Source organism: Salmo salar, unplaced genomic scaffold, assembly GCF_905237065.1.
Source record: "Salmo salar unplaced genomic scaffold, Ssal_v3.1, whole genome shotgun sequence".
NCBI lineage: Eukaryota > Metazoa > Chordata > Actinopteri > Salmoniformes > Salmonidae > Salmo > Salmo salar.
Window position 1 is genome coordinate 1 of NW_025548641.1, and position 25843 is coordinate 25843.

General features: G+C 42.6%; 1 protein-coding gene across 1 annotated transcript; it reads right to left on the reverse strand.

The window, feature by feature from the left end:
- Positions 1 to 104: 104 nt before the first annotated feature.
- LOC123733193 (circadian locomoter output cycles protein kaput) lies at positions 105 to 25838 on the reverse strand (the record flags this gene model as incomplete). Its single annotated transcript, XM_045712610.1, is given in 8 exon segments — positions 105 to 263; positions 1231 to 1314; positions 1591 to 1697; positions 1943 to 2093; positions 4425 to 4503; positions 23272 to 23419; positions 23531 to 23637; positions 25819 to 25838. Coding segments are annotated over 8 exon segments (855 nt in total), but the record flags the coding sequence as incomplete, so codon positions are not given.
- Between the last annotated feature and the right edge of the window lie 5 nt (positions 25839 to 25843).

Consider the following 25843-nt stretch of genomic DNA (forward strand, 5'->3'; position numbering starts at 1 on the left):
TCCTACCTGTATGAGGTCTATATCTCCTACCTGTATAGGGTCTATATATCCTACCTGTATGAGGTCTATATACTCCTACCTGTATAGGGTCTATATATTCCTACCTGTATGGCTGGGGGCTGTACTCTGTGTAGTTGGTCCTGTATGGCTCTGAGTTCATCCTGCTGTCTCTGGATGTTGGCCTGAATCATCCTGGTCCTCTGCTCTAGCTGGTCCTTTAGGTGCTGCATAGCATTCACCTGGGCTGAGAACTCCAGCACCGGCTTGGGGTTGGAGGGGGGGAGTAATGGGGGAAGAGAGAGAGAGGGGAAACAGAGGGAGAAAGATTGTTCCCACCATGTTATATGACCAGCAAGCAGTGTCAGGCTACAATAGGTTCTGATGTCTGTCATACTAGAACTGAATGGCTGTAGAGAGGTTCTGATGTCTGTCATACTAGAACTGAATGGCTGTAGGGAGGTTCTGCTGTCTGACATACTAGTACTGAATGGCTGTAGAGAGGTTCTGATGTCTAACATACTAGAACTGAATGGCTGTAGAGAGGTTCTGATGTCTAACATACTAGTACTGAATGGCTGTAGAGAGGTTCTGATGTCTAACATACTAGTACTGAATGGCTGTAGAGAGGTTCTGATGTCTAACATACTAGTACTGAATGGCTGTAGAGAGGTTCTGATGTCTGAATGGCTGTAGAGAGGTTCTGATGTCTGAATGGCTGTAGGGAGGTTCTGATGTCTGACATACTAGTACTGAATGGCTGTAGAGAGGTTCTGCTGTCTAACATACTAGTACTGAATGGCTGTAGAGAGGTTCTGCTGTCTGACATACTAGTACTGAATGGCTGTAGAGAGGTTCTGCTGTCTAACATACTAGTACTGAATGGCTGTAGAGAGGTTCTGCTGTCTAACATACTAGTACTGAATGGCTGTAGAGAGGTTCTGATGTCTAACATACTAGTACTGAATGGCTGTAGGGAGGTTCTGCTGTCTGAATGGCTGTAGAGAGGTTCTGCTGTCTAACATACTAGTACTGAATGGCTGGAGGATCGTCACACTTTAGCATAGTGTCCCAAATAAGCACCATATTCACTATTTAGTACACTACTTTTCACCAGGCTCCATAGGGCTAAGTCAAAAGTAGTGCACTATATAGGGAAAAGGGTTCCCTTAGGGCTGTAACCTTGGATAGATGGGTACCAGGTGAATAGGGTAGATAGATAGTGTTTCTCACCTGTACGTCTGGCTGTAGTTGGGGTTGTTGTATCACAGGATGGACGGGAGCCACACTGTGTCCCGTGGTCTGAGAACTCATAGACTACACACACACACACACACACACAGACAACAGATAAGGATACAGTGTGAGTTTGATTCAGTTGCAGTTGATTCAGAGTTGATTCAATTTAGATTCTTCTCAGGTTGAACTGGATCTGGTCATCTCCTGTTCCTCCACAACAGATTCAATTCATTATGTATTTTAATAGCACCTGTTGGACTCACCCAACCGCCCAGTCAAAACAAACTTGCTTATTTTTGGGGGTTCTGTCCAATCACATTCTGTCCAGTCGCATTCTGTCCAATCAGATCTCACCTGGCTGCTGATGGAGGAGCGTCTCTGTGATGTCATCTCGATGGTGGAGGCAGCATGTGACTGACGAGGGGGCGTGGCCATGTCCATGTGGAGCTTGGAGGCTGTTGCTATGGAGATGAGAGATCCAATTATAGTCAGAGATACCAATGTGTGAGTGGACTGAGATGTGTGTGAGTGGTCTGAGATGTGTGTGTGAGTGGTCTGAGATGTGTGTGTGAGTGGTCTGAGATGTGTGTGTGTGTGTGTGTGTGTGTGTGTGTGTGTGTGTGTGTGTGTGTGTGTGTGTGTGTGTGTGTGTGTGTGTGTGTGTGTGTGTGTGGTCTGAGATGTGTGTGTTTGTGTGTTCTCTTACAGGTACAGGTGTTGTCTGAGAGCTGTGAGGAGGTCTTGTGTGAGGACAGAGAGGTGGAGGAGGGGGTGTGGCTACGATCAAAGCGTTCCAGTGCCTCTTTCAGGCTGGAAACTGTGTTGAGCTGAGACTCAGATCCACTGTCTTGACTCTGCTAGAGGGAGCAGAGAGGAGACGGAACAAATCACAATGGAGGTAGATAGATAGATATCGCTTAGACAGTCATAGTTACATTAATAACAGATAGATAGCTACCACTTAGACAGTCATAGTTACATTAATAACAGATAGATATATACCACTTAGACAGTCATAGTTACATTAATAACAGATAGATAGCTACCACTTAGACAGTCATAGTTACATTAATAACAGATAGATAGATATCGCTTAGACAGTCATAGTTACATTAATAACAGATAGATAGCTACCACTTAGACAGTCATAGTTACATTAATAACAGATAGATATATACCACTTAGACAGTCATAGTTACATTAATAACAGATAGATATATACCACTTAGACAGTCATAGTTACATTAATAACAGATAGATAGATACCACTTAGACAGTCATAGTTATATTAATAACAGATAGATAGATACCACTTAGACACTCATAGTTACATTAATAACAGATAGATAGCTACCACTTAGACAGTCATAGTTACATTAATAACAGATAGATAGATAGTTACCACTTAGACAGTCATAGTTATATTAATAACAGATAGATAGATACCACTTAGACAGTCATAGTTATATTAATAACAGATAGATAGCTACCACTTAGACAGTCATAGTTACATTAATAACAGATAGATAGATAGTTACCACTTAGACAGTCATAGTTACATTAATAACAGATAGATAGCTACCACTTAGACAGTAATAGTTATATTAATAACAGATAGATAGATACCACTTAGACAGTCATAGTTACATTAATAACAGATAGATAGCTACCACTTAGACAGTCATAGTTACATTAATAACAGATAGATAGCTACCACTTAGACAGTCATAGTTACATTAATAACAGATAGATATATACCACTTAGACAGTCATAGTTACATTAATAACAGATAGATATATACCACTTAGACAGTCATAGTTACATTAATAACAGATAGATAGCTACCACTTAGACAGTCATAGTTACATTAATAACAGATAGATATATACCACTTAGACAGTCATAGTTACATTAATAACAGATAGATAGATATCGCTTAGACAGTCATAGTTACATTAATAACAGATAGATAGCTACCACTTAGACAGTCATAGTTACATTAATAACAGATAGATATATACCACTTAGACAGTCATAGTTACATTAATAACAGATAGATAGCTACCACTTAGACAGTCATAGTTACATTAATAACAGATAGATAGATATCGCTTAGACAGTCATAGTTACATTAATAACAGATAGATAGCTACCACTTAGACAGTCATAGTTACATTAATAACAGATAGATATATACCACTTAGACAGTCATAGTTACATTAATAACAGATAGATATATACCACTTAGACAGTCATAGTTACATTAATAACAGATAGATAGATACCACTTAGACAGTCATAGTTATATTAATAACAGATAGATAGATACCACTTAGACAGTCATAGTTACATTAATAACAGATAGATAGATAGTTACCACTTAGACACTCATAGTTACATTAATAACAGATAGATAGCTACCACTTAGACAGTCATAGTTACATTAATAACAGATAGATAGATAGTTACCACTTAGACAGTCATAGTTATATTAATAACAGATAGATAGATACCACTTAGACAGTCATAGTTATATTAATAACAGATAGATAGCTACCACTTAGACAGTCATAGTTACATTAATAACAGATAGATAGATAGTTACCACTTAGACAGTCATAGTTACATTAATAACAGATAGATAGCTACCACTTAGACAGTAATAGTTATATTAATAACAGATAGATAGATACCACTTAGACAGTCATAGTTACATTAATAACAGATAGATAGCTACCACTTAGACAGTCATAGTTACATTAATAACAGATAGATAGCTACCACTTAGACAGTCATAGTTACATTAATAACAGATAGATATATACCACTTAGACAGTCATAGTTACATTAATAACAGATAGATATATACCACTTAGACAGTCATAGTTACATTAATAACAGATAGATAGATACCACTTAGACAGTCATAGTTATATTAATAACAGATAGATAGATACCACTTAGACAGTCATAATTATATTAATAACAGATAGATAGCTACCACTTAGACAGTCATAGTTACATTAATAACAGATAGATAGATAGTTACCACTTAGACAGTCATAGTTACATTAATAACAGATAGATAGCTACCACTTAGACAGTCATAGTTACATTAATAAGAAAGAGGGAAACCCCACATCAATATGGTGAGCAAAGCAACAACAACACAAGTAATGTATCTCACCTTGTCCAGAGTTACCTCAGGGGGGGGCTCTTCAATGATACCCAGCTCTCTACGCTGCTCTGCCCTCACCTCCGCATAGCTACACAGAGAACAGAACAAGTCACCTCTCCATAGCTACACAGAGAACAGAACAAGTCACCTCTCCATAGTTACACAGAGAACAGAACAAGTCACCTCTCCATAGTTACACAGAGAACAGAACAAGTCACCTCCGCATAGCTACACAGAGAACAGAACAAGTCACCTCTCCATAGTTACACAGAGAACAGAACAAGTCACCTCTCCATAGTTACACAGAGAACAGAACAAGTCACCTCTCCATAGTTACACAGAGAGACAGAACAAGTCACCTCTCCATAGCTACACAGAGAACAGAACCAGTCACCTCTCCATAGCTACACAGAGAACAGAACAAGTCATCTCTCCATAGTTACACAGAGAGACAGAACAAGTCACCTCTCCATAGCTACACAGAGAACAGAACAAGTCACCTCTCCATAGCTACACAGAGAACAGAACAAGTCACCTCTCCATAGTTACACAGAGAACAGAACAAGTCACCTCTCCATAGTTACACAGAGAACAGAACAAGTCACCTCCGCATAGCTACACAGAGAACAGAACAAGTCACCTCTCCATAGTTACACAGAGAACAGAACAAGTCACCTCTCCATAGTTACACAGAGAACAGAACAAGTCACCTCTCCATAGTTACACAGAGAACAGAACAAGTCACCTCTCCATAGTTACACAGAGAACAGAACAAGTCACCTCTCCATAGCTACACAGAGAACAGAACAAGTCACCTCTCCATAGTTACACAGAGAACAGAACAAGTCACCTCTCCATAGTTACACAGAGAACAGAACAAGTCATCTCTCCATAGTTACACAGAGAACAGAACAAGTCACCTCTCCATAGTTACACAGAGAACAGAACAAGTCAGCTCTCCATAGCTACACAGAGAACAGAACAAGTCATCTCTCCATAGTTACACAGAGAACAGAACAAGTCATCTCTCCATAGCTACACAGAGAACAGAACAAGTCACCTCTCCATAGTTACACAGAGAACAGAACAAGTCACCTCTCCATAGCTACACAGAGAACAGAACAAGTCACCTCTCCATAGCTACACAGAGAACAGAACAAGTCATCTCTCCATAGTTACACAGAGAACAGAACAAGTCATCTCGCCATAGCTACACAGAGAACAGAACAAGTCACCTCTCCATAGTTACACAGAGAACAGAACAAGTCATCTCTCCATAGTTACACAGAGAACAGAACAAGTCATCTCTCCATAGTTACACAGAGAATAGAACAAGTCATCTCTCCATAGTTACACAGAGAACAGAACAAGTCATCTCTCCATAGCTACACAGAGAACAGAACAAGTCACCTCTCCATAGTTACACAGAGAACAGAACAAGTCACCTCTCCATATAGTTACACAGAGAACAGAACAAGTCACCTCTCCATAGTTACACAGAGAACAGAACAAGTCATCTCTCCATAGTTACACAGAGAACAGAACAAGTCATCTCTCCATAGCTACACAGAGAACAGAACAAGTCACCTCTCCATAGTTACACAGAGAACAGAACAAGTCATCTCTCCATAGTTACACAGAGAACAGAACAAGTCATCTCTCCATAGCTACACAGAGAACAGAACAAGTCACCTCTCCATAGTTACACAGAGAGACAGAACAATTCACCTCTCCATAGTTACACAGAGAGACAGAACAAGTCACCTCTCCATAGTTACACAGAGAACAGAACAAGTCACCTCTCCATAGTTACACAGAGAACAGAACAAGTCATCTCTCCATAGCTACACAGAGAACAGAACAAGTCACCTCTAAATAGCTACACAGAGAACAGAACAAGTGACCTCTCCATAGTTACACAGAGAACAGAACAAGTCATCTCTCCATAGTTACACAGAGAACAGAACAAGTCACCTCTCCATAGTTACACAGAGAACAGAACAAGTCACCTCTCCATAGTTACACAGAGAACAGAACAAGTCACCTCTCCATAGTTACACAGAGAACAGAACAAGTCACCTCTCCATAGTTACACAGAGAACAGAACAAGTCACCTCTCCATAGCTACACAGAGAGACAGAACAAGTCATCTCTCCATAGTTACACAGAGAACAGAACAAGTCACCTCTCCATAGTTACACAGAGAACAGAACAAGTCATCTCTCCATAGTTACACAGAGAACAGAACAAGTCACCTCTCCATAGTTACACAGAGAACAGAACAAGTCACCTCTCCATAGTTACACAGAGAACAGAACAAGTCACCTCTCCATAGTTTCACAGAGAGACAGAACAAGTCACCTCTCCATAGCTACACAGAGAACAGAACAAGTCACCTCTCCATAGTTACACAGAGAACAGAACAAGTCACCTCTCCATAGTTACACAGAGAGACAGAACAAGTCACCTCTCCATAGCTACACAGAGAACAGAACAAGTCACCTCTCCATAGTTACAAAGAGAACAGAACAAGTCACCTCTCCATAGCTACACAGAGAACAGAACAAGTCACCTCTCCATAGTTACACAGAGAACAGAACAAGTCATCTCTCCATAGTTACACAGAGAGACAGAACAAGTCACCTCTCCATAGTTACACAGAGAACAGAACAAGTCATCTCTCCATAGTTACACAGAGAACAGAACAAGTCATCTCTCCATAGTTACACAGAGAACAGAACAAGTCACCTCTCCATAGTTACACAGAGAACAGAACAAGTCACCTCTCCATAGTTACACAGAGAACAGAACAAGTCACCTCTCCATAGTTACACAGAGAACAGAACAAGTCACCTCTCCATAGTTACACAGAGAACAGAACAAGTCACCTCTCCATAGTTACACAGAGAACAGAACAAGTCACCTCTCCATAGCTACACAGAGAACAGAACAAGTCACCTCTCCATAGTTACACAGAGAACAGAACAAGTCACCTCTCCATAGCTACACAGAGAACAGAACAAGTCACCTCTCCATAGTTACACAGAGAACAGAACAAGTCACCTCTCCATAGTTACACAGAGAACAGAACAAGTCATCTCTCCATAGTTACACAGAGAACAGAACAAGTCACCTCTCCATAGTTACACAGAGAACAGAACAAGTCAGCTCTCCATAGCTACACAGAGAACAGAACAAGTCATCTCTCCATAGTTACACAGAGAACAGAACAAGTCATCTCTCCATAGCTACACAGAGAACAGAACAAGTCACCTCTCCATAGTTACACAGAGAACAGAACAAGTCACCTCTCCATAGCTACACAGAGAACAGAACAAGTCACCTCTCCATAGCTACACAGAGAACAGAACAAGTCATCTCTCCATAGTTACACAGAGAACAGAACAAGTCATCTCTCCATAGTTACACAGAGAACAGAACAAGTCATCTCTCCATAGCTACACAGAGAACAGAACAAGTCACCTCTCCATAGTTACACAGAGAACAGAACAAGTCACCTTTCCATAGTTACACAGAGAGACAGAACAAGTCACCTCTCCATAGTTACACAGAGAACAGAACAAGTCATCTCTCCATAGTTACACAGAGAACAGAACAAGTCACCTCTCCATAGCTACACAGAGAACAGAACAAGTCATCTCTCCATAGCTACACAGAGAACAGAACAAGTCATCTCTCCATAGTTACACAGAGAACAGAACAAGTCATCTCGCCATAGCTACACAGAGAACAGAACAAGTCACCTCTCCATAGTTACACAGAGAACAGAACAAGTCATCTCTCCATAGTTACACAGAGAACAGAACAAGTCATCTCTCCATAGTTACACAGAGAATAGAACAAGTCATCTCTCCATTGTTACACAGAGAACAGAACAAGTCATCTCTCCATAGCTACACAGAGAACAGAACAAGTCACCTCTCCATAGTTACACAGAGAACAGAACAAGTCACCTCTCCATATAGTTACACAGAGAACAGAACAGGTCACCTCTCCATAGTTACACAGAGAACAGAACAAGTCACCTCTAAATAGCTACACAGAGAACAGAACAAGTGACCTCTCCATAGTTACACAGAGAACAGAACAAGTCATCTCTCCATAGTTACACAGAGAACAGAACAAGTCACCTCTCCATAGTTACACAGAGAACAGAACAAGTCATCTCTCCATAGTTACACAGAGAACAGAACAAGTCACCTCTCCATAGTTACACAGAGAACAGAACAAGTCACCTCTCCATAGTTACACAGAGAACAGAACAAGTCACCTCTCCATAGTTTCACAGAGAGACAGAACAAGTCACCTCTCCATAGCTACACAGAGAACAGAACAAGTCACCTCTCCATAGTTACACAGAGAGACAGAACAATTCACCTCTCCATAGTTACACAGAGAGACAGAACAAGTCACCTCTCCATAGTTACACAGAGAACAGAACAAGTCACCTCTCCATAGTTACACAGAGAACAGAACAAGTCATCTCTCCATAGCTACACAGAGAACAGAACAAGTCACCTCTAAATAGCTACACAGAGAACAGAACAAGTGACCTCTCCATAGTTACACAGAGAACAGAACAAGTCATCTCTCCATAGTTACACAGAGAACAGAACAAGTCACCTCTCCATAGTTACACAGAGAACAGAACAAGTCACCTCTCCATAGTTACACAGAGAACAGAACAAGTCACCTCTCCATAGTTACACAGAGAACAGAACAAGTCACCTCTCCATAGCTACACAGAGAGACAGAACAAGTCATCTCTCCATAGTTACACAGAGAACAGAACAAGTCACCTCTCCATAGTTACACAGAGAACAGAACAAGTCATCTCTCCATAGTTACACAGAGAACAGAACAAGTCACCTCTCCATAGTTACACAGAGAACAGAACAAGTCACCTCTCCATAGTTACACAGAGAACAGAACAAGTCACCTCTCCATAGTTTCACAGAGAGACAGAACAAGTCACCTCTCCATAGCTACACAGAGAACAGAACAAGTCACCTCTCCATAGTTACACAGAGAACAGAACAAGTCACCTCTCCATAGTTACACAGAGAGACAGAACAAGTCACCTCTCCATAGCTACACAGAGAACAGAACAAGTCACCTCTCCATAGTTACAAAGAGAACAGAACAAGTCACCTCTCCATAGCTACACAGAGAACAGAACAAGTCACCTCTCCATAGTTACACAGAGAACAGAACAAGTCATCTCTCCATAGTTACACAGAGAGACAGAACAAGTCACCTCTCCATAGTTACACAGAGAACAGAACAAGTCATCTCTCCATAGTTACACAGAGAACAGAACAAGTCATCTCTCCATAGCTACACAGAGAACAGAACAAGTCACCTCTCCATAGCGACACAGAGAACAGAACAAGTCACCTCTCCATAGTTACACAGAGAACAGAACAAGTCACCTCTCCATAGTTACACAGAGAACAGAACAAGTCACCTCTCCATAGTTACACAGAGAACAGAACAAGTCACCTCTCCATAGTTACACAGAGAACAGAACAAGTCACCTCTCCATAGTTACACAGAGAACAGAACAAGTCACCTCTCCATAGTTACACAGAGAACAGAACAAGTCACCTCTCCATAGCTACACAGAGAACAGAACAAGTCACCTCTCCATAGTTACACAGAGAACAGAACAAGTCACCTCTCCATAGCTACACAGAGAACAGAACAAGTCACCTCTCCATAGTTACACAGAGAACAGAACAAGTCACCTCTCCATAGTTACACAGAGAACAGAACAAGTCATCTCTCCATAGTTACACAGAGAACAGAACAAGTCACCTCTCCATAGTTACACAGAGAACAGAACAAGTCAGCTCTCCATAGCTACACAGAGAACAGAACAAGTCATCTCTCCATAGTTACACAGAGAACAGAACAAGTCATCTCTCCATAGCTACACAGAGAACAGAACAAGTCACCTCTCCATAGTTACACAGAGAACAGAACAAGTCACCTCTCCATAGCTACACAGAGAACAGAACAAGTCACCTCTCCATAGCTACACAGAGAACAGAACAAGTCATCTCTCCATAGTTACACAGAGAACAGAACAAGTCATCTCTCCATAGTTACACAGAGAACAGAACAAGTCATCTCTCCATAGCTACACAGAGAACAGAACAAGTCACCTCTCCATAGTTACACAGAGAACAGAACAAGTCACCTTTCCATAGTTACACAGAGAGACAGAACAAGTCACCTCTCCATAGTTACACAGAGAACAGAACAAGTCATCTCTCCATAGTTACACAGAGAACAGAACAAGTCACCTCTCCATAGCTACACAGAGAACAGAACAAGTCATCTCTCCATAGCTACACAGAGAACAGAACAAGTCATCTCTCCATAGTTACACAGAGAACAGAACAAGTCATCTCGCCATAGCTACACAGAGAACAGAACAAGTCACCTCTCCATAGTTACACAGAGAACAGAACAAGTCATCTCTCCATAGTTACACAGAGAACAGAACAAGTCATCTCTCCATAGTTACACAGAGAATAGAACAAGTCATCTCTCCATAGTTACACAGAGAACAGAACAAGTCATCTCTCCATAGCTACACAGAGAACAGAACAAGTCACCTCTCCATAGTTACACAGAGAACAGAACAAGTCACCTCTCCATATAGTTACACAGAGAACAGAACAGGTCACCTCTCCATAGTTACACAGAGAACAGAACAAGTCACCTCTCCATAGTTACACAGAGAACAGAACAAGTCATCTCTCCATAGTTACACAGAGAACAGAACAAGTCATCTCTCCATAGCTACACAGAGAACAGAACAAGTCACCTCTCCATAGTTACACAGAGAACAGAACAAGTCATCTCTCCATAGTTACACAGAGAACAGAACAAGTCATCTCTCCATAGCTACACAGAGAACAGAACAAGTCACCTCTCCATAGTTACACAGAGAGACAGAACAATTCACCTCTCCATAGTTACACAGAGAGACAGAACAAGTCACCTCTCCATAGTTACACAGAGAACAGAACAAGTCACCTCTCCATAGTTACACAGAGAACAGAACAAGTCATCTCTCCATAGCTACACAGAGAACAGAACAAGTCACCTCTAAATAGCTACACAGAGAACAGAACAAGTGACCTCTCCATAGTTACACAGAGAACAGAACAAGTCATCTCTCCATAGTTACACAGAGAACAGAACAAGTCACCTCTCCATAGTTACACAGAGAACAGAACAAGTCATCTCTCCATAGTTACACAGAGAACAGAACAAGTCACCTCTCCATAGTTACACAGAGAACAGAACAAGTCACCTCTCCATAGTTACACAGAGAACAGAACAAGTCACCTCTCCATAGTTTCACAGAGAGACAGAACAAGTCACCTCTCCATAGCTACACAGAGAACAGAACAAGTCACCTCTCCATAGTTACACAGAGAACAGAACAAGTCACCTCTCCATAGTTACACAGAGAGACAGAACAAGTCACCTCTCCATAGCTACACAGAGAACAGAACAAGTCACCTCTCCATAGTTACAAAGAGAACAGAACAAGTCACCTCTCCATAGCTACACAGAGAACAGAACAAGTCACCTCTCCATAGTTACACAGAGAACAGAACAAGTCATCTCTCCATAGTTACACAGAGAGACAGAACAAGTCACCTCTCCATAGTTACACAGAGAACAGAACAAGTCATCTCTCCATAGTTACACAGAGAACAGAACAAGTCATCTCTCCATAGCTACACAGAGAACAGAACAAGTCACCTCTCCATAGCGACACAGAGAACAGAACAAGTCACCTCTCCATAGTTACACAGAGAACAGAACAAGTCACCTCTCCATAGTTACACAGAGAACAGAACAAGTCACCTCTCCATAGTTACACAGAGAACAGAACAAGTCACCTCTCCATAGTTACACAGAGAACAGAACAAGTCACCTCTCCATAGTTACACAGAGAACAGAACAAGTCACCTCTCCATAGCTACACAGAGAACAGAACAAGTCACCTCTCCATAGCTACACAGAGAACAGAACAAGTCACCTCTCCATAGTTACACAGAGAACAGAACAAGTCATCTCTCCATAGTTACACAGAGAACAGAACAAGTCACCTCTCCATAGTTACACAGAGAACAGAACAAGTCACCTCTCCATAGCTACACAGAGAACAGAACAAGTCATCTCTCCATAGTTACACAGAGAACAGAACAAGTCATCTCTCCATAGCTACACAGAGAACAGAACAAGTCACCTCTCCATAGTTACACAGAGAACAGAACAAGTCACCTCTCCATAGCTACACAGAGAACAGAACAAGTCACCTCTCCATAGCTACACAGAGAACAGTACAAGTCATCTCTCCATAGTTACACAGAGAACAGAACAAGTCATCTCTCCATAGTTACACAGAGAACAGAACAAGTCATCTCTCCATAGTTACACAGAGAACAGAACAAGTCACCTCTCCATAGTTACACAGAGAACAGAACAAGTCATCTCTCCATAGCTACACAGAGAACAGAACAAGTCACCTCTCCATAGCTACACAGAGAACAGAACAAGTCATCTCTCCATAGTTACACAGAGAACAGAACAAGTCATCTCTCCATAGCTACACAGAGAACAGAACAAGTCACCTCTCCATAGTTACACAGAGAACAGAACAAGTCACCTCTCCATAGTTACACAGAGAGACAGAACAAGTCACCTCTCCATAGCTACACAGAGAACAGAACAAGTGACCTCTCCATAGTTACAGAGAGAACAGAACAAGTCACCTCTCCATAGTTACACAGCGAACAGAACAAGTCATCTCTCCATAGTTACACAGAGAACAGAACAAGTCACCTCTCCATAGTTACACAGAGAACAGAACAAGTCACCTCTCCATAGTTACACAGAGAACAGAACAAGTCACCTCTCCATAGCTACACAGAGAACAGAACAAGTCACCTCTCCATAGTTACACAGAGAACAGAACAAGTCACCTCTCCATAGTTACACAGAGAGACAGAACAAGTCACCTCTCCATAGTTACACAGAGAACAGACCAAGTCATCTCTCCATAGTTACACAGAGAACAGAACAAGTCATCTCTCCATAGTTACACAGAGAACAGAACAAGTCACCTCTCCATAGCTACACAGAGAACAGAACAAGTCACCTCTCCATAGTTACACAGAGAACAGAACAAGTCACCTCTCCATAGTTACACAGAGAACAGAACAAGTCACCTCTCCATAGTTACACAGAGAGACAGAACAAGTCACCTCTCCATAGCTACACAGAGAACAGAACAAGTCACCTCTCCATAGCTACACAGAGAACAGAACAAGTCACCTCTCCATAGTTACACAGAGAACAGAACAAGTCACCTCTCCATAGTTACACAGAGAACAGAACAAGTCACAAATCCATAGTTACACAGAGAACAGAACAAGTCATCTCTCCATAGCTACACAGAGAACAGAACAAGTCACCTCTCCATAGTTACACAGCGAACAGAACAAGTCATCTCTCCATAGTTACACAGAGAACAGAACAAGTCACCTCTCCATAGTTACACAGAGAACAGAACAAGTCACCTCTCCATAGTTACACAGAGAACAGAACAAGTCACCTCTCCATAGCTACACAGAGAACAGAACAAGTCACCTCTCCATAGTTACACAGAGAACAGAACAAGTCACCTCTCCATAGTTACACAGAGAGACAGAACAAGTCACCTCTCCATAGTTACACAGAGAACAGACCAAGTCATCTCTCCATAGTTACACAGAGAACAGAACAAGTCATCTCTCCATAGTTACACAGAGAACAGAACAAGTCACCTCTCCATAGCTACACAGAGAACAGAACAAGTCACCTCTCCATAGTTACACAGAGAACAGAACAAGTCACCTCTCCATAGTTACACAGAGAACAGAACAAGTCACCTCTCCATAGTTACACAGAGAGACAGAACAAGTCACCTCTCCATAGCTACACAGAGAACAGAACAAGTCACCTCTCCATAGCTACACAGAGAACAGAACAAGTCACCTCTCCATAGTTACACAGAGAACAGAACAAGTCACCTCTCCATAGTTACACAGAGAACAGAACAAGTCACAAATCCATAGTTACACAGAGAACAGAACAAGTCATCTCTCCATAGCTACACAGAGAACAGAACAAGTCACCTCTCCATAGCTACACAGAGAACAGAACAAGTCACCTCTCCATAGCTACACAGAGAACAGAACAAGTCACCTCTAAATAGCTACACAGAGAACAGAACAAGTCGCTCTCCATAGTTACACAGAGAACAGAACAAGTCACCTCTCCATAGTTACACAGAGAACAGAACAAGTCACCTCTCCATAGCTACACAGAGAACAGAACAAGTCACCTCTCCATAGCTACACAGAGAACAGAACAAGTCACCTCTCCATAGTTACACAGAGAACAGAACAAGTCATCTCTCCATAGTTACACAGAGAACAGAACAAGTCACCTCTCCATAGTTACACAGAGAACAGAACAAGTCACCTCTCCATAGCTACACAGAGAACAGAACAAGTCATCTCTCCATAGTTACACAGAGAACAGAACAAGTCATCTCTCCATAGCTACACAGAGAACAGAACAAGTCACCTCTCCATAGTTACACAGAGAACAGAACAAGTCACCTCTCCATAGCTACACAGAGAACAGAACAAGTCACCTCTCCATAGCTACACAGAGAACAGAACAAGTCATCTCTCCATAGTTACACAGAGAACAGAACAAGTCATCTCTCCATAGTTACACAGAGAACAGAACAAGTCACCTCTCCATAGTTACACAGAGAACAGAACAAGTCACCTCTCCATAGTTACACAGAGAACAGAACAAGTCATCTCTCCATAGCTACACAGAGAACAGAACAAGTCACCTCTCCATAGCTACACAGAGAACAGAACAAGTCATCTCTCCATAGTTACACAGAGAACAGAACAAGTCATCTCTCCATAGCTACACAGAGAACAGAACAAGTCACCTCTCCATAGTTACACAGAGAACAGAACAAGTCACCTCTCCATAGTTACACAGAGAGACAGAACAAGTCACCTCTCCATAGCTACACAGAGAACAGAACAAGTGACCTCTCCATAGTTACACAGAGAACAGAACAAGTCACCTCTCCATAGTTACACAGAGAACAGAACAAGTCATCTCTCCATAGTTACACAGAGAACAGAACAAGTCACCTCTCCATAGTTACACAGAGAACAGAACAAGTCACCTCTCCATAGTTACACAGAGAACAGAACAAGTCATCTCTCCATAGTTACACAGAGAACAGAACAAGTCATCTCTCCATAGTTACACAGAGAACAGAACAAGTCACCTCTCCATAGCTACACAGAGAACAGAACAAGTCACCTCTCCATAGTTACACAGAGAACAGAACAAGTCACCTCTCCATAGTTACACAGAGAACAGAACAAGTCACCTCTCCATAGTTACACAGAGAACAGAACAAGTCACCTCTCCATAGTTACACAGAGAGACAGAACAAGTCACCTCTCCATAGCTACACAGAGAACAGAACAAGTCACCTCTCCATAGCTACACAGAGAACAGAACAAGTCACCTCTCCATAGTTACACAGAGAACAGAACAAGTCAACTCTCCATAGTTACACAGAGAACAGAACAAGTCATCTCTCCATAGTTACACAGAGAACAGAACAAGTCATCTCTCCATAGCTACACAGAGAACAGAACAAGTCACCTCTCCATAGTTACACAGAGAGACAGAACAAGTCACCTCTCCATAGCTACACAGAGAACAGAACAAGTGACCTCTCCATAGTTACAGAGAGAACAGAACAAGTCACCTCTCCATAGTTACACAGAGAACAGAACAAGTCATCTCTCCATAGTTACACAGAGAACAGAACAAGTCACCTCTCCATAGTTACACAGAGAACAGAACAAGTCACCTCTCCATAGTTACACAGAGAACAGAACAAGTCACCTCTCCATAGCTACACAGAGAACAGAACAAGTCACCTCTCCATAGTTACACAGAGAACAGAACAAGTCACCTCTCCATAGTTACACAGAGAGACAGAACAAGTCACCTCTCCATAGTTACACAGAGAACAGACCAAGTCATCTCTCCATAGTTACACAGAGAACAGAACAAGTCATCTCTCCATAGTTACACAGAGAACAGAACAAGTCACCTCTCCATAGCTACACAGAGAACAGAACAAGTCACCTCTCCATAGTTACACAGAGAACAGAACAAGTCACCTCTCCATAGTTACACAGAGAACAGAACAAGTCACCTCTCCATAGTTACACAGAGAGACAGAACAAGTCACCTCTCCATAGCTACACAGAGAACAGAACAAGTCACCTCTCCATAGCTACACAGAGAACAGAACAAGTCACCTCTCCATAGTTACACAGAGAACAGAACAAGTCACCTCTCCATAGTTACACAGAGAACAGAACAAGTCACAAATCCATAGTTACACAGAGAACAGAACAAGTCATCTCTCCATAGCTACACAGAGAACAGAACAAGTCACCTCTCCATAGCTACACAGAGAACAGAACAAGTCACCTCTCCATAGCTACACAGAGAACAGAACAAGTCACCTCTAAATAGCTACACAGAGAACAGAACAAGTCGCTCTCCATAGTTACACAGAGAACAGAACAAGTCACCTCTCCATAGTTACACAGAGAACAGAACAAGTCACCTCTCCATAGCTACACAGAGAACAGAACAAGTCACCTCTCCATAGCTACACAGAGAACAGAACAAGTCACCTCTCCATAGTTACACAGAGAACAGAACAAGTCATCTCTCCATAGTTACACAGAGAACAGAACAAGTCACCTCTCCATAGTTACACAGAGAACAGAACAAGTCACCTCTCCATAGCTACACAGAGAACAGAACAAGTCATCTCTCCATAGTTACACAGAGAACAGAACAAGTCATCTCTCCATAGCTACACAGAGAACAGAACAAGTCACCTCTCCATAGTTACACAGAGAACAGAACAAGTCACCTCTCCATAGCTACACAGAGAACAGAACAAGTCACCTCTCCATAGCTACACAGAGAACAGAACAAGTCATCTCTCCATAGTTACACAGAGAACAGAACAAGTCATCTCTCCATAGTTACACAGAGAACAGAACAAGTCACCTCTCCATAGTTACACAGAGAACAGAACAAGTCACCTCTCCATAGTTACACAGAGAACAGAACAAGTCATCTCTCCATAGCTACACAGAGAACAGAACAAGTCACCTCTCCATAGCTACACAGAGAACAGAACAAGTCATCTCTCCATAGTTACACAGAGAACAGAACAAGTCATCTCTCCATAGCTACACAGAGAACAGAACAAGTCACCTCTCCATAGTTACACAGAGAACAGAACAAGTCACCTCTCCATAGTTACACAGAGAGACAGAACAAGTCACCTCTCCATAGCTACACAGAGAACAGAACAAGTGACCTCTCCATAGTTACACAGAGAACAGAACAAGTCACCTCTCCATAGTTACACAGAGAACAGAACAAGTCATCTCTCCATAGTTACACAGAGAACAGAACAAGTCACCTCTCCATAGTTACACAGAGAACAGAACAAGTCACCTCTCCATAGTTACACAGAGAACAGAACAAGTCATCTCTCCATAGTTACACAGAGAACAGAACAAGTCATCTCTCCATAGTTACACAGAGAACAGAACAAGTCACCTCTCCATAGCTACACAGAGAACAGAACAAGTCACCTCTCCATAGTTACACAGAGAACAGAACAAGTCACCTCTCCATAGTTACACAGAGAACAGAACAAGTCACCTCTCCATAGTTACACAGAGAGACAGAACAAGTCACCTCTCCATAGCTACACAGAGAACAGAACAAGTCACCTCTCCATAGCTACACAGAGAACAGAACAAGTCACCTCTCCATAGTTACACAGAGAACAGAACAAGTCAACTCTCCATAGTTACACAGAGAACAGAACAAGTCATCTCTCCATAGTTACACAGAGAACAGAACAAGTCATCTCTCCATAGCTACACAGAGAACAGAACAAGTCACCTCTCCATAGCTACACAGAGAACAGAACAAGTCACCTCTCCATAGCTACACAGAGAACAGAACAAGTCACCTCTCCATAGTTACACAGAGAACAGAACAAGTCACCTCTCCATAGTTACACAGAGAACAGAACAAGTCACCTCTCCATAGCTACACAGAGAACAGAACAAGTCACCTCTCCATAGCTACACAGAGAACAGAACAAGTCACCTCTCCATAGTTACACAGAGAACAGAACAAGTCATCTCTCCATAGTTACACAGAGAACAGAACAAGTCACCTCTCCATAGTTACACAGAGAACAGAACAAGTCACCTCTCCATAGTTACACAGAGAACAGAACAAGTCATCTCTCCATAGTTACACAGAGAACAGAACAAGTCATCTCTCCATAGCTACACAGAGAACAGAACAAGTCACCTCTCCATAGTTACACAGAGAACAGAACAAGTCACCTCTCCATAGCTACACAGAGAACAGAACAAGTCACCTCTCCATAGTTACACAGAGAACAGAACAAGTCACCTCTCCATAGTTACACAGAGAACAGAACAAGTCACCTCTCCATAGCTACACAGAGAACAGAACAAGTCACCTCTCCATAGCTACACAGAGAACAGAACAAGTCATCTCTCCATAGTTACACAGAGAACAGAACAAGTCATCTCTCCATAGTTACACAGAGAACAGAACAAGTCATCTCTCCATAGCTACACAGAGAACAGAACAAGTCACCTCTCCATAGTTACACAGAGAACAGAACAAGTCATCTCTCCATAGCTACACAGAGAACAGAACAAGTCACCTCTCCATAGTTACACAGAGAACAGAACAAGTCACCTCTCCATAGCTACACAGAGAACAGAACAAGTCATCTCTCCATAGTTACACAGAGAACAGAACAAGTCATCTCTCCATAGCTACACAGAGAACAGAACAAGTCACCTCTCCATAGTTACACAGAGAACAGAACAAGTCACCTCTCCATATAGTTACACAGAGAACAGAACAAGTCATCTCTCCATAGTTACACAGAGAACAGAACAAGTCACCTCTCCATAGTTACACAGAGAACAGAACAAGTCACCTCTCCATAGTTACACAGAGAACAGAACAAGTCACCTCTCCATAGCTACACAGAGAACAGAACAAGTCATCTCTCCATAGCTACACAGAGAACAGAACAAGTCACCTCTCCATAGCTACACAGAGAACAGAACAAGTCATCTCTCCATAGTTACACAGAGAACAGAACAAGTCACCTCTCCATAGCTACACAGAGAACAGAACAAGTCACCTCTCCATAGCTACACAGAGAACAGAACAAGTCACCTCTCCATAGTTACACAGAGAACAGAACAAGTCACCTCTCCATAGTTACACAGAGAACAGAACAAGTCACCTCTCCATATAGTTACACAGAGAACAGAACAAGTCATCTCTCCATAGCTACACAGAGAACAGAACAAGTCATCTCTCCATAGTTACACAGAGAACAGAACAAGTCATCTCTCCATAGTTACACAGAGAACAGAACAAGTCATCTCTCCATAGTTTCACAGAGAACAGAACAAGTCACCTCTCCATATAGTTACACAGAGAACAGAACAAGTCATCTCTCCATAGTTACACAGAGAACAGAACAAGTCACCTCTCCATAGTTACACAGAGAACAGAACAAGTCATCTCTCCATAGTTACACAGAGAACAGAACAAGTCACCTCTCCATAGTTACACAGAGAACAGAACAAGTCATCTCTCCATAGTTACACAGAGAACAGAACAGGTCACCTCTCCATAGTTTCACAGAGAGACAGAACAAGTCACCTCTCCATAGCTACACAGAGAACAGAACAAGTCACCTCTCCATAGTTACACAGAGAACAGAACAAGTCACCTGTCCATAGTTACACAGAGAACAGAACAAGTCATCTCTCCATAGTTACACAGAGAACAGAACAAGTCACCTCTCCATAGCTACACAGAGAACAGAACAAGTCACCTCTCCATAGTTACACAGAGAACAGAACAAGTCACCTCTCCATAGTTACACAGAGAGACAGAACAAGTCACCTCTCCATAGCTACACAGAGAACAGAACAAGTCACCTCTCCATAGTTACACAGAGAACAGAACAAGTCATCTCTCCATAGCTACACAGAGAACAGAACAAGTCACCTCCGCATAGCTACACAGAGAACAGAACAAGTCATCTCTCCATAGTTACACAGAGAACAGAACAAGTCATCTCTCCATAGTTACACAGAGAACAGAACAAGTCACCTCTCCATAGCTACACAGAGAACAGAACAAGTCACCTCTCCATAGTTACACAGAGAACAGAACAAGTCACCTCTCCATAGTTACACAGAGAGACAGAACAAGTCACCTCTCCATAGTTACACAGAGAACAGAACAAGTCACCTCTCCATAGTTACACAGAGAACAGAACAAGTCACCTCTCCATACCTACACAGAGAACAGAACAAGTCACCTCTCCATAGCTACACAGAGAACAGAACAAGTCACCTCTCCATAGTTACACAGAGAACAGAACAAGTCACCTCTCCATAGTTACACAGAGAGACAGAACAAGTCACCTCTCCATAGTTACACAGAGAACAGAACAAGTCACCTCTCCATAGTTACACAGAGAGACAGAACAAGTCACCTCTCCATAGTTACACAGAGAACAGAACAAGTCACCTCTCCATAGCCAGACAGAGAACAGAACAAGTCACCTCTCCATAGTTACACAGAGAACAGAACAAGTCACCTCTCCATAGTTACACAGAGAACAGAACAAGTCACCTCTCCATATAGTTACACAGAGAACAGAACAAGTCATCTCTCCATAGCTACACAGAGAACAGAACAAGTCATCTCTCCATAGTTACACAGAGAACAGAACAAGTCATCTCTCCATAGTTACACAGAGAACAGAACAAGTCATCTCTCCATAGTTTCACAGAGAACAGAACAAGTCACCTCTCCATATAGTTACACAGAGAACAGAACAAGTCACCTCTCCATATAGTTACACAGAGAACAGAACAAGTCATCTCTCCATAGTTACACAGAGAACAGAACAAGTCACCTCTCCATAGTTACACAGAGAACAGAACAAGTCATCTCTCCATAGTTACACAGAGAACAGAACAAGTCACCTCTCCATAGTTACACAGAGAACAGAACAAGTCATCTCTCCATAGTTACACAGAGAACAGAACAGGTCACCTCTCCATAGTTTCACAGAGAGACAGAACAAGTCACCTCTCCATAGTTACACAGAGAACAGAACAAGTCACCTCTCCATAGTTACACAGAGAACAGAACAAGTCACCTCTCCATAGCTACACAGAGAACAGAACAAGTCACCTCTCCATAGCTACACAGAGAACAGAACAAGTCACCTCTCCATAGTTACACAGAGAACAGAACAAGTCACCTCTCCATAGTTACACAGAGAACAGAACAAGTCACCTCTCCATAGTTACACAGAGAACAGAACAAGTCACCTCTCCATAGCTACACAGAGAACAGAACAAGTCACCTCTCCATAGTTACACAGAGAACAGAACAAGTCACCTCTCCATAGTTACACAGAGAACAGAACAAGTCACCTCTCCATAGCTACACAGAGAACAGAACAAGTCACCTCTCCATAGCTACACAGAGAACAGAACAAGTCACCTCTCCATAGCTACACAGAGAACAGAACAAGTCACCTCTCCATAGCTACACAGAGAACAGAACAAGTCACCTCTCCATAGTTACACAGAGAACAGAACAAGTCACCTCTCCATAGCTACACAGAGAACAGAACAAGTCATCTCTCCATAGCTACACAGAGAACAGAACAAGTCACCTCTCCGTAGTGTATGGTCTCCCTACCTGACGACGGTGTGTGTATGTTCTCCCTACCTGACGACGGTGTGTGTGTGTTCTCCCTACCTGACGACGGTGTGTGTATGTTCTCCCTACCTGACGACGGTGTGTGTATGGTCTCCCTACCTGACGACGGTGTGTGTGTGTTCTCCCTACCTGACGACGGTGTGTGTATGGTCTCCCTACCTGACGACGGTGTGTGTATGGTCTCCCTACCTGACGACGGTGTGTGTGTGGTCTCCCTACCTGACGACGGTGTGTGTGTGGTCTCCCTACCTGACGACGGTGTGTGTATGTTCTCCCTACCTGACGACGGTGTGTGTATGGTCTCCCTACCTGACGACGGTGTGTGTATGGTCTCCCTACCTGACGACGGTGTGTGTATGGTCTCCCTACCTGACGACGGTGTGTGTATGGTCTCCCTACCTGACGACGGTGTGTGTGTGTTCTCCCTACCTGACGACGGTGTGTGTATGGTCTCCCTACCTGACGACGGTGTGTGTATGTTCTCCCTACCTGACGACGGTGTGTGTATGTTCTCCCTACCTGACGACGGTGTGTGTATGGTCTCCCCTACCTGACGACGGTGTGTGTATGTTCTCCCTACCTGACGACGGTGTGTGTATGGTCTCCCTACCTGACGACGGTGTGTGTGTGTTCTCCCTACCTGACGACGGTGTGTGTATGTTCTCCCTACCTGACGACGGTGTGTGTATGTTCTCCCTACCTGACGACGGTGTGTGTATGGTCTCCCTACCTGACGACGGTGTGTGTATGTTCTCCCTACCTGACGACGGTGTGTGTATGGTCTCCCTACCTGACGACGGTGTGTGTGCAGACGATGAACTCAGGCCTGGAGTTCCACTGGTGATAGGTGATGTAGTAATGAGTCTGGAGCCAGATCCACTGTTGACCTTTAGTCAGGAACCTGTAGTAACACGACTTCCCTTTACCATACTGCATCACTAGACAGAGAGGAGAGACGGGCGGTCAGTGTGTGTGTGTGTGTGTGTGTGTGTGTGTGTGTGTGTGTGTGTGTGTGTGTGTGTGTGTGTGTGTGTGTGTGTGTAACTCACAGTGTTCGTGACACTTGGCCAGTGTCTCCAGGTCGTCTACATGATAGTAGTCGTACCCCGACGTCCCCAGAACCTCAAATGGAAGGTAGCCTATGATTGGTGGAGCCCTGGAGGGAGGAAATTAAATCATCAGTTACCCAGCCTGCTTATTAACATAATACCACTTGAGGATGTGTGTGTGTGGATGTGTTTAACTGATAACTGAAGTCCCCACAAGAATAGTAAAAAAACTAAAATTTGACCAACTGGGGACATTTTGTTGTTTCCCCCAAGGTCAAATGCTATTTCTAGGAGGTTTAGGGTTAAGGTTAGACTTAGTGTTAGAATTACGTTAAGGGTTAGGAGCTAGGGTTAGTTTTAGGGTTAGTTTTAGGGTTAGGAGCTAGGGTTAGGAGCTAGGGTTAGGAGCTAGGGTTAGGAGCTAGGGTTAGTTTTAGGGTTAATTTTAGGGTTAGGAGCTAGGGTTAGGAGCTAGGGTTAGTTTTAGGGTTAGTTTTAGGGTTAGGAGCTAGGGTTAGTTTTAGGGTTAGGAGCTAGGGTTAGTTTTAGGGTTAGGAGCTAGGGTTAGTTTTAGGGTTAGGAGCTAGGGTTAGTTTTATGGTTAGGAGCTAGGGTTAGGGTTAGGAGCTAGGGTTAGGAGCTAGGGTTAGTTTTATGGTTAGGAGCTAGGGTTAGTTTTAGGGCTAGGAGCTAGGGTTAGTTTTAGGGTTAGGAGCTATGGTTAGGGTTAGGAGCTAGGGTTAGGAGCTAGGGTTAGTTTTAGGGTTAGGAGCTAGGGTTAGGGTTAGGAGCTAGGGTTAGGAGCTAGGGTTAGTTTTAGGGTTAGGAGCTAGGGTTAGTTTTATGGTTAGGAGCTAGGGTTAGTTTTAGGGTTAGGAGCTAGGGTTAGTTTTAGGGTTAGGAGCTAGGGTTAGTTTTATGGTTAGGAGCTAGGGTTAGTTTTAGGGTTAGGAGCTAGGGTTAGTTTTAGGGTTAGGAGCTAGGGTTAGTTTTAGGGCTAGGAGCTAGGGTTAGTTTTAAGGTTAGTAGCTAGGGTTAGTTTTAGGGCTAGGATCTAGGGTTAGTTTTAGGGTTAGTTTTAGGTTTAGGAGCTAGGGTTAGTTTTAGGGTTAGGAGCTAGGGTTAGTTTTAGGGCTAGGAGCTAGGGTTAGTTTTATGGTTAGTTTTAGGGTTAGGAGCTAGGGTTAGGGTTAGGAGCTAGGGTTAGGAGCTAGGGTTAGTTTTAGGGTTAGGAGCTAGGGTTAGGAGCTAGGGTTAGTTTTAGGGTTAGGAGCTATGGTTAGGAGCTAGGGTTAGGAGCTAGGGTTAGGAGCTAGGGTTAGGAGCTAGGGTTAGGAGCTAGGGTTAGTTTTAGGGTTAGGAGCTAGGGTTAGTTTTAGGGTTAGGAGCTAGGGTTAGTTTTAGGGTTAGGAGCTAGGGTTAGTTTTAGGGTTAGTTTTAGGGTTCGTTTTAGGGTTAAGAGCTTGGGTTAAGGTTAGGGTAAGAGTACGGGTTAGGGGTTAGGGAAAATAGGATTTTGAATGGGACTGAATTGTGTGTCCCCACAAGGTTAGCTGTACAAGACTGTGACTGTGTGTGTGTGTGTGTGTGTGTGTGTGTGTGTGTGTGTGTGTGTGTGTGTGTGTGTGTGTGGTATGTCAGGTCAACTGAGGACAATGAGTGGTTCACTTTAATGGTGAAACCATCTAATTATACAGAATGAATTACCTGTGAATAAGAACTTCTACTACAGACTGTGTTACCTGTGGTCTAGGAATAAGAACTTCTACTACAGACTGTGTTACCTGTGGTCTAGGAATAAGAACTTCTACTACAGACTGTGTTACCTGTGGTCTAGGAATAAGAACTTCTATTACAGACTGTGTTACCTGTAATCTCGGAATAAGAACTTCTACTACAGACTGTGTTACCTGTGGTCTAGGAATAAGAACTTCTACTACAGACTGTGTTACCTGTGGTCTAGGAATAAGAACTTCTACTACAGACTGTGTTACCTGTGGTCTAGGAATAAGAACTTCTACTACAGACTGTGTTACCTGTGGTCTAGGAATAAGAACTTCTACTACAGACTGTGTTACCTGTGGTCTAGGAATAAGAACTTCTACTACAGACTGTGTTACCTGTGGTCTAGGAATAAGAACTTCTACTACAGACTGTGTTACCTGTGGTCTAGGAATAAGAACTTCTACTACAGACTGTGTTACCTGTGGTCTAGGAATAACAACTTCTACTACAGACTGTGTTACCTGTGGTCTAGGAATAAGAACTTCTACTACAGACTGTGTTACCTGTGGTCTAGGAATAAGAACTTCT